Source organism: Neomonachus schauinslandi, chromosome 4 (assembly GCF_002201575.2).
Source record: "Neomonachus schauinslandi chromosome 4, ASM220157v2, whole genome shotgun sequence".
Classification (NCBI taxonomy): domain Eukaryota; kingdom Metazoa; phylum Chordata; class Mammalia; order Carnivora; family Phocidae; genus Neomonachus; species Neomonachus schauinslandi.
This window is the reverse complement of record NC_058406.1, coordinates 17,906,239-17,917,035: the sequence shown is the minus strand read 5'-3', so window position 1 is coordinate 17,917,035 and position 10,797 is coordinate 17,906,239. Positions and strand designations below refer to the sequence as shown.

Below are 10,797 nucleotides of genomic sequence, written 5' to 3'. Positions count from 1 at the left end.
AAAAGGCCACATCTTATATGATGACGAGGACATGTTCAGAATAGATGGATATAGTTGCCAGGGGGCTGGGGCTGAGGGATTGCCAGGAGAATGGCAAGTGACTTCTAATGGGCACAGAGTTTCTTTTTAGGGCAATGAAAATGTTCTCGAATAGTGGTGGTGGTTGCACAACCTCGCGAATGTATTAAATACCATTGAGTCGCACGCTTTAAAATAGGAAATTTTATGCTGAGTTGTATCTAAAGAGCAAAAGGGAAGAAAATTGCATTGAATAGGGCTGTGACCAGTTAAAACCGTTCATAGGCACATAAACTAAAATTTGTCATCACTAGAATGGATGCATGTCATAGAGCTGAGAAAATGGGAACCTCTCTTCATGCTATCATTGAATGATATCAATTAATACATTAAAAAAAAATCTTGAAAGCACTCTGAAGTGGATTCCACCATTATTTCCCTCATTCAGAAGAGGAAATGGCAGCACTTAGCTCAAGTGTTAACTTGATCAAGGTTACACAGAAAGCTATGGTAGAAACCCCAGTCCACCCAGTGTTCTGTCCACTGCAAATTATTGTTTGCATATATTCCTAGTAGGCAAATACTCAAGGGCAGCAATCATTGTCTTTTCTTTTCTTTTTTTTTTTAAGAGAGGGGGAGAGCAGAGGGAAAGGGAGGGAGAGAATCCCAACTGGGCTCCCCGCCCAGCACCCGATGCGGGGCTTGATCCCATGACCCTGAGATCATGACCTGAGCCGAAACCAAGGGTCGGATGCTCAACTGAAGAACCACCCAGGCGGCCCTTTATTCATTTTCTTTACCTCAAACCCGATCCAGTAGCACTTGGCAAGTATAGAGACAAGTCAATTAAATTCATTCATCAAATATTTGCGCTTCTGCTACGTATCAGGCGCTGGCGGCACAGCCATGAACAAGACCGAGTTCCTAGGGACCAAAAATGTACCATTTCAGGTACTAATAACTGCTCTACATGAAAACAGAAGAGGGAGTTCAGGAAGACTGCCTGAGGAAATCAAGTAAGGAAACAAGTCACAAGATCAGGGGTGGTGTCTTCCGGGATGAGGGAACAGTGGGAACGAAGGTCCTGAAAGAGAAATCAGCTTTGGTGGGTCAAAGGAGGAACAAGGCAGCAGGTATGGCGTGAGCCGGTTTAAGGGTGGTGATGAGGTTGCCAAAGCAGATTCAACCCAGTGCTGTCAGGTCTTGCAGGCCATAGTAAAAAATCTGGATTTTACTGAGGCAGAAGACTATTGGAGGGCTTTGGGCAGTGCCATGCTCTGGCTCAGGCCACTGGGAATGGAATGGCCTTTGCGCCTCAGTGCTGGAGAGCAGACAATACTGAGGACAGTAACCCAATGTGGAGCCAATGAGGATGACAGGGACTGAAATAAGATGGGGTAAGGTCAGAAGACGGCATTTAAAAATTCTATTTTGGGTATGTTCAATTTGGTATCTCTTTTAGATATCCCAACTGAGTTATCAAGTAGCTGGGTAGAGAGCTGGATAGGTCAGGGTTAAGTTTAGACTACAGAGAAACTTGACAAGTCAACAAAATGATGACATTTAAAGTCAAGGAAGTAGGGATTAAATGCAGAGAAAGCCACCAAGGACAAACTCCATCACTTTGTGTTTGAAGGGAGCCAGTAGATATAAAAGGACCAGCTGGTGAGATAGGAGGAAAATCAGTGTTGCATCTGGAAGCTTCCAGCGTTGTCTCCTAGAACCCAAGTGAAGAAAGTGTTTGAACAAAGGAGTGAACGACTGAGCCAAATCTAGCCAAGGACCGGTAAAGGATCAACAATTGATCATTCAGATTGGCAAAAGAGGGACTATTGCTAACTTTAATGGGCAGTTCATCAAGCAGAGGAATGAAAGCATATTGAAGGAATAGGATGAGTGAACAAGTGCAGTGAACGAACGAATGGCAGGCTAGATAGGTACAAGGACCCCAGTGATGTTCACTGGTTTGCTCACACTGGAAGGGATAAGTCATCAACAACCATTTTAGAAACTGGATATTCTGTGCTTTTCCTAAATCACAGTATTCTAAAATCACAAGGAAGTCATGTGGAAAATCTGAAGACTTTCGTCATGGCACACAGGTAAGATGCAGTTATCGATCAGACTACTTTAATTCACTTATAGAAGCAGCTGCATTTAAGTTTTGCCTCCTTACAAATCACTCTAAAAACCTACCTATAAAAAAAACAGCCCCTTTGTGTCTATGTCCCTCAGATAAAAACTGTCCCATTACGTCTTAAAATGTGTAGACATTTTCTTTTGGTTTTAAATGCCAGAAATTATAATCCCATCAACTGCCCATGTGTCACCCTGCTCAGCTTAGATTCACGGTGTCAAATATTCCCTTTTAACTTTTTTTTTTTAAATCAGAGAGAGTGAGTGAGCACAAGCAGGGGGAGCGGCAGGCAGAGGGAGAAGCAGGCTCCCCGCTGAGCAGGGAGCCTGAAGTGGGACTTGATCCCAGGACCCTGGGATCGTGACCTGAGCCGAAGGCAGACGCTTCACCGACTGAGCCACCCAGGCATCCCTACACTTAACTTATGTTGCTATTTTACCTTCTACAAACCAACTCCAAGTTTCAAGTCACTTTGCTTTGCTAAATCTCAAGTGCAAAAATGACTTGCTTGTCATTAAACACGCACAACCTAAGAGGGAGGTTGCTCCAGTCATTCCTTAGCCTTCCTTCCTTCACTTCCTAGAATGTGCCAGGCTCCTTCTGCCTCTCAGGCCGTACACAGATACTGCTCTGCTTGAAGTGCCTGGTTGACTTTGCCTTGTCTATCATATATGTTCCAATCGCACCACACACTCTCCCTTCATAGCACTTACCACATTCGTTATTAAAATAAAGACGGTAGAATAATTTCACCATTTATTTTCCTTGCCCAAACCTGTGTCAAAGGTGCCACGGGGGTAAAAACATTAGGTTTAAATGTAAGAGGGGGGGGGGGGGGGGGGGGGGGGGGGAAGGTGGGTTCCCGCAGTATTGAGACGGTTAAGTAAAAGTGAGTGGCCAAAGTTTTTAAATTTAGAAATTTATTCTGTTTAATCCACAAGCTTTATATAGCTTTAGTTTAAAAAAAAAAAAACAAAAAACAAAAAACAAAAACAGTGAAAACAAAGACACTATTTCAAAGTCTGGGCCCTTCCAGCCTTCCAAATACGAGAGCTCTGAAGGTTGTATATACCAATTGGAAGAACAAGACAAAATTATGAATGGAGCCATGACATTTCATAAAACAAACTTTTATATAACTGAAGGATCCTTCCTGGGACTAGTTAATTGCCTTTACAAAAAAAAACACAACAGAATAGAATGAAATTCCAGTGTTCCAAATCAACTTGTTACACATCAATATAAACCCACAGTGTCCTGGCAAACAACATGCTTTCATTTTCCGTCTCGTCCTAGAGCTCAAATCCGGATTCATTTCAGCAGAGACTCCACAGGCAACAGGAAAGATTGTGGCATTAAAATATTCATTTATACTTTTGTGGTAGTTCAACAGTGGTCTTATTTCTGGGCAAGCTTGCAAACCATACAAGGTTGGAAGCATCATAACTTAAATGGGTGCTAAGACTCAAATGAGAAATAAAAAAAAAAAAAAAAAAATGAAAAGAAAGAAAACCTCTGGGAATAGCCAAGGCCTTTAAAGAAACCATAAGAATGCCAACAATATTGAAACCCCCTTTTTTAAAAAGGGGATTTTTTTTTTGGCTTAAAATATTTCACTCTAAATGAATTTATGTCAGCTGTCAATGAAAGAATGTCACTAATACACTGTGGACACCTTTTGCAATGTAAATCCATGCCCTTTTTTTTTTTTTACATGGTGAACTTCAACCTAGCAATTATTACAACAAATGTTATAGTCTAAAGCTCAAACACATTTTAGCAATTTTGAAATTGAATTGCGTACAAACCAAATAAAATGTACATCGTGACACACATTCCCGCCTAAGACTGTGGAGACACTTGAGCCTTCCGCATCGACCTCAGCGCCTTTTCGCGCAGGTGCTTTTCTAAGTCGTCAAGGTTGTCTTCGGGCTCGCTTTCGGTCTCCTAAAACCAGAGGGGTCACACTGGTGAGTCCTGAGACACTGGCGAAGAGGTGTAGGGCGCAGGACAGAACCACATCATGGCGGCAGCCGCACAACTCTATGAATACACTAAAAACCCCTCAATCACATACTTTCTTTCCTTTTTTAAAAAATTTTATCTTTAAGTAATCTCTACACCCAATGCAGGGCTCAAACTCACAACCTTGAGATCAAGAGGCGCATGCCCGGGCGCCTGGGTGGCTCAGTTGGTTAAGCGACTGCCTTCGGCTCAGGTCATGATCCTGGAGTCCCGGGATCGAGTCCCGCATCGGGCTCCCTGCTCGGCAGGGAGTCTGCTTCTCCCTCTGCCCCTCCCCCCCCTCATGTGCTCTCTCTCAAATAAATAAATAAAATCTTAAAAAAAAAAAAAAAAGAGGCGCATGCCCTACTGAGCCAGCCAGGTGCCCCTGAATCACATACTTTCAACAGGTGAATGGCATGTTAATTATATCTCAAAGAAGTTATTCTTAAAAACCTACATTAAGCTTTTGGCAGCCATTCACATTCTTCTCCTTACTCTTGGCAAATACCCGTTCTTGGCAGATCATCAAGAATGATGATAGATCAGGAGAGAGCTAACAGCCAAGTAGCCATTACTATAAAAAAATCTTAAGCTCCTCCTCATCATCCAATGACTTAGCCAACTGTAGGAAGTGCAAGGCACACGTACCTTCTTAGGCTCGGGCTCTGCCTCCGGTTCCTCCTGTGCCGACGTGGCCGTGGGGGCAGCGGGGGCCACAGGGGTCACTGCTGCTGCAGCCGCTGCCGCCACGGCCTTTTCCTTCTTGTGTTTTTTGTGCTTCTTGTGCTTCTTATCCTTTTTGTGTTTCTTGTCCTTCTTTTTCTTCTTTTTCTTTCCACCTCCTTCTGGGTCTGAGTTCTAGAAATCCAGAAAAATCACAGTAAAATCAATCAGACTAAAATGCTGTCCAACTAAACATTTTATTTTCTCAAGGGAATAACTAAATGGACAAATCTCAGGATTTCCTAAGGCTTCGGGGGAGAAAAAGGCCCAAGGGCAATCCCTGCCAAGAAAATTATGTTGAGCCGAAAACTACACTGCAAGCGAAGATGCTCTTTACAGATTCTAAGAGTCAGAATGGATTTTCCCCAACTAACGGCACATATAAGCCATGTTTCCCAACCACAAGCTGCCAGTCAGGTGGGTGTCCAGGATCCAGAGCCACCTCCAAACGCAAGGAAAGCAGCACGTGCAAAAGAAAGAAAAAATCTTTGAACTCAGCTAGGCCTGAGGTGAATTCTGGCTCCTGAACCCGTTCACCATGTGACCTCAGACGAATCGGTGGACTTCTTCTGAGCCCCTTCTGTCAACCTAAATAAAATGGATACAGCAATCCCCGACAGAGCTGTTGTGAGAATTAAACGGGTCTATCTGTAAACCACCCACAATACTAGCCTAATAGGAAGCAGGCTTTCAATAAGTACAGCTATTATTCTAAACACATGCTTGTGTGAATGCCACATCTCCAGCCACTGTAGGACTTCTAGCTCTAGAATGGAGGGAGTTTGCTCCTTAATGCATAATACGGTTGACCTTGAACAACGTGGGGCTTAGAGGCACCAACTCCCCATGCAGTTGAAAATCTGCATATAACTTTTGACTCTCCCCAAAATTAACTACTAACAGCCTACATAGACCAGAAGCCTTATGGGTAACGTAACACTCAATGAACACAGATTTTGGAGGTTATAAAAAATATGTTACTAAGCAAAGTATAAGGAGGAGAAAACACATTTACGGTGCTGTGCCGTATTCATCAAAAGACCTCCACATCTATGTGGCCCTGCTCCATGCTGTTCAAGGGTCCAATTGTTTATACCAAAATTATGCAAAGAGCAAGTTCTGCTGCAAGTGAATCCCATCAGTAATCCTGAAATTTCACATTTCAGATTTCTAAGCAGTTACTTAAAATTCCTCAATCCATTCAGTTAGTTTGTAAAATTTAGGCAAACCTACTATGAGATGGACCCTAACCATTAACTTTATACAATAAACCTGTTCAAGATCAGATTAATGACTCACAGAGGGGAAAATACAGTTTAAACCCCCAATACTTTAATATCCTAATGACATTTAAACTTGACAAGGTAAAAAACAAGCGTTATTCTTATTTATGTGGCTTGCCAGAGATAACACTATATGAGACAATACCGTACTTTCCACTTCAGCTAGTATTTCACAGGCTGCAAGGTTCATTTATTATAGAAATAATGTGTTTCTACTGTGGGGAAAAAGGGCACTACACATAAGGAAAATTTTAGATTACTCATCCTTTCCCCTTCTAACATATAACCACTGTTACCATTTGGTACCTGCTTTGTGGTATTTTTTTCCTTTATAAAAATGGAATCGTACTAACACACATATCTAATTTTGAAAGTTTTATTTTGTGATCCCCAAGTGTCCCCAAATATGTCAAATGCTATAGAGAACAGCAGAAAATACTAAGCTATTTTTCCCCTAGATAATAGAACCATGGGTAACTTTTTCTTTTCTGTTATTCTAGATTTTCTATATAGGCCAATTTTAACCACCAAGATTACAGAATTTAACAATATTAGACGTGATGTCAATTAGCGGGTGACTAGGATATGAAGCATGGACTGTGGTGCAACCACCCCCCCCCTTAATTTCATGCTTCCTTGAAGGCCAGCTGAACTACAGAACATAATGCTGCTCTGAGCCACAAAAAAAACCAAAAACTTGTCTTTGCTTCCAAGTGACCACATACAATTATAAAGGGTGTCCAGAACAGGGCAAACACATACCCTCGCCGGAGATGGGCTTGGTGTGGGGCTTTTAGCCTTTTTCACCGGTACCGCTGGTGACCAGTTGGTAGAGGGGGACTGGGACTGGACAGGAGACTGAGGTGCTGGGGGTTTTTTAGCTGCTGGCTCAGGAGATCCTGAGACAGATCGGGAGGACGAGACCCTCCTTATAGACTGAGGACTTGGTGAGGCAGCCCTAGAAACAGAGGGAAAGAAAAAAACAATTCAGTATCCAAGAGCAAAGGTCTTTCATAAGAGAAAATAACCAACCACCATTATATAACCAGGTCACAAACTTTAAATATTTTACCACTTAGTAAATTCTACAAACACACACACATCAAATTTGTATCGTCTAAGTCTCCTGGAGAGTTTAAGCCCCATAATCCTCTATCCGTTAACACTTTTCCTGTATGAAATTAATAATGCCAGTTCCTTGTATTTAAAATGGCTTTTATCAGTCTTACATAGACATGCAGGAAATGTTCTCTGCATTACTTCAGAGTTCAGTTTTGGAAGCACATCCCCCAATAAACCTGATACCCCTAAGAACCAAGTATAAAGTCCTATGGCATTTAGTTTGTGGCATAAGGAACTATTCTGAAAACAGAAAATGGATCTGTGAATAGTACCTTTAAGCTGCCTTAAAAGCCTGTATTCCCAGCTTATTCTTTTCTGTAATTTCTCAGTAAAGGGGCGGGGGGGGGGGGGGCTTCCAAAAATAAAGAACTATGCAAGTTAGTGTTCCTAGCCAAGAAAGCATAAAATATTTTTACTTTTTTGTCTTTTTGGGTTCCGGAGTCCTGGAGACTCTCCTAATGGGCCTAGTACTTGGAGAAGGGGACTGCCTTCTTTGGGGTGATGATGATGCTCCTCTTCGAACAGGTGGAGGACTTGAGGAGGTTTGAGGAGCTCGAGGCCGTGGTGAGGGCGAATGCCTTTTGTTTGGTTGTGGTGACCGGGGCTCCCGGGTAGACCGGCTCGGGGAAGACCCTTTCCTATGCTTTGATGATAATGAAGGCGAACGTCTCTTGGTGACTGGGGAGCTTCTTTGTTTGGGAGGTGGAGAATGGGAGACCCGACGCTTTGGTGGTGGAGATGGTGATGCCCTTCGTTTAGGAGGGGGAGGGGGAGAAGCCGTTCTTCTCTTTGGAGGTGGAGAAGGAGAGTATCTCCTCTGTATCGGAGGAGAGTATCTTCTTGGGGAAGGTGAGCGCCGGCGGGGGGGAGGAGAAGGAGTCCTAGGAAAAATAAACCATTAAGCTGAAAGGTCTGAAAGAGTAAGGCAACAGAATGCACAGAAAACTAACCAGAAGTTATGGCAATACTGTAGTTAAGCACCAGGCAAAGACAGTACATTTTTAACTGGAAATGCTATGCCTTTATCCTCATTTAAAGGAAAAAAAATCACTTAGTGGCTCTGTTTACCCTAGATGATTAGAAAACAGGACATTCTGCTTAATGGAGAAATTTGAAGTTTCCAGAATGAATTCAAGTTTGTCAAAAGTCATTTAACATAATCCACATGGAACCAATTTAATGGGTTTTTCTGAGAAGAGAATCTTGCATAAATTGTGAACACCCACTATCATTATGTACAAGCTAGGCCAGCTACATTAGCAGGACTCCACTATGGGCAGCTTAGAAGTCTGTGCTTTAAAAAGCTCTCCTGGGGGCAGCTGGGTAGCTCAGTCAGTTAAGTGTTCTGCCTTCGGCTCAGGTCATGATCTCAGGGTCCTGGGATCAAGCCCCATGTGGGGCTCCCTGCTCAGCAGGGAGTCTGCTTCTTGCCCCCACCCCGCCCCCATTCATGTTCTCTCAAATAAATAAAATCTTCAAAAAAAAAAAAAAAGAGCTCTCCTATGTGGTGCTCTCTTGACTGACATTTGGACTTGGCAAGAGTTCACTTGCACACGTTTTAAAAGGTATCTCTACACCTACTCAACCGTTCCAAGGAGAGACTTGGATTTTGCATCTCAAAAAACCACTTTTCAGTGGAAGTCTACCTACTAGGCAGAATGCATCCCTATAGAAGTCCAAGCTGGCCTTCCACTTAATACTTAAGTCCTATATAATCTTAACTGCCTCTTAGAAATTCGACTTGAATATGACATTCAGTTCCAACTGCTTAATTTGCTTCTGAAATGTTGAGACCTTAAGCTCAAAATATTTTCCTGCCTAGAATCAGCTTTACAATAGGCTACTTTTTGGACAAGGTAGTGTGCACCTCCATTTCCTCACCTGAAAAATGGGAACAATACCACCTACTGAGCAAGATCATCTCAAGGACTACAGATTAAGTATATAAATAAGCATGTAATAGGCATTCAATACTGTTTGGTAATGTATTTGAGCAATGTCCTTACAAATTTTCTCCGCTTTTATTCTGAAATCACTTTCGATTTACAGAAGAGCTATAAAAATAGTAGAGATTTGCCACTTAACAGCTCCCGACGGCATAACAAAAATGATCAAAACTATGAAATTAGCCACAGCACTTAGTATTAACTAAATTACAAACCCGGTTTCCCACCGTCTCTTTTTCCCCCCAAATCACAATTCTACATTATATTTAGTTATCATGTGTCCTTAGTTCCTGCCAATGTGTCACTAATTCCTTTGTCTTTCATGACTGCCATTTTTATTTATTTATCTTGAAAATTTTATTTATTTCAGAGAAAGAAGCACAGCAGAGGGAGGGGGGACAGTAGAGGGAGAAGCAGACTCCCCGCCAAGCAGGGATCCCAATGTGGGGCTCGATCCCAGGAGCATGGGATCATGACCTGAGCCAAAGACAGATGCCCAACTGACTCAGCCGCCCAGGACTGCCATTTTTAAAGAGTATTAGTTACCTTGTAGAATAACCTTCAATTTGGGTTTGTCTGGTATTTCCTAATAAATCAGACTGAGGTTCTGTATAATTGATAAGGATACCAGGATAAGGTATCCGGGAATTACAGAATGCCAGTATGTACTACTGACTGTTAGCTTGATTCCTTAGTTATGGAGGTATGTGCTGGAATTCTCCACTGTAAAGTTAGTATTTTTCCCTTTGTAATCACTAGACTTCCCCTTTTAATTTAACATCTTTACTGACATGTGATTCACATACCATAAATTTTAAAGGGTACATTTCAATGTTTTAAGTATATTCAGTCGTGTAACCATTACAACACTATCCATTCCCACCCTACCCTAGGCACCACAAATCTACTTTTGCCTCTATAGATCTGGGTGTTCTGGACTTTTCATATTAACAGAATCACATAATATGTGGCGTTCTGTAAATGGCTGAGCAATGCCACTCTATTAAGATATTCTGATCATAAAGTTGCTTCAATTAGCTCCCACTAACATACCTAATAAAATACCTAATAAAGTACCTTCGTCGTGGTGGCGGAGTGGGGGACCTGCGCCTACGAGGAGGAGGGGCAGGAGAAGGAGAACGTCGCCTTCTGGTAGGTGGTGGGGAGGGACTCCTCCTCCGTCTACCACTAAATCACCAAAAAGAAAAAAAAAAAATTACAGGTGATTTGGAGTTAGCATTTATAATTAAGTGATCCAGATGACATAGTTTCAATCATCGTTAACCCGAAGGGCAGCCAACTGTTCCCTCTATCCCTCAGTGCAATGTTTTTCAAACCACCTGCCAAGACCATTAGTCAAGACTCTGACTGAGAACCAGCATTTAGAAAATCAAAATATATTTACTTGTGGTTGCGGGAATGGTAAATTTTATTTTGTAAAATTTTTGTTTCAGTATATAAATATGCAGAGTCCGGGTCATGATACAGAAATTCTTAACATGACACAGGGTGAAAAAAGTTTGAAAACATTGCCTTATGACATTGTTTTTTAATCTGAATG

At 42.1% G+C, this 10,797-nt stretch overlaps 1 protein-coding gene across 15 annotated transcripts in view; it reads right to left on the bottom strand.

The window, feature by feature from the left end:
- Positions 1-3,057: 3,057 nt before the first annotated feature.
- Positions 3,058-10,797, bottom strand: part of SRRM1 (serine and arginine repetitive matrix 1) — a 32,056-nt gene continuing 24,316 nt past the window's right edge. For all 15 annotated transcript variants that reach the window (XM_044914435.1, XM_044914423.1, XM_044914428.1 and 12 more), the window contains 5 exons: positions 10,314-10,424; positions 7,707-8,171; positions 6,931-7,126; positions 4,811-5,020; positions 3,058-4,102 (listed from right to left, as the gene is read on the bottom strand). In XM_044914435.1, coding sequence (XP_044770370.1) covers positions 3,998-4,102; positions 4,811-5,020; positions 6,931-7,126; positions 7,707-8,171; positions 10,314-10,424 — 1,087 coding nt within the window. In that variant the 3' untranslated portion in view covers positions 3,058-3,997. The remainder of the gene's footprint in view (positions 4,103-4,810; positions 5,021-6,930; positions 7,127-7,706; positions 8,172-10,313; positions 10,425-10,797) is intronic.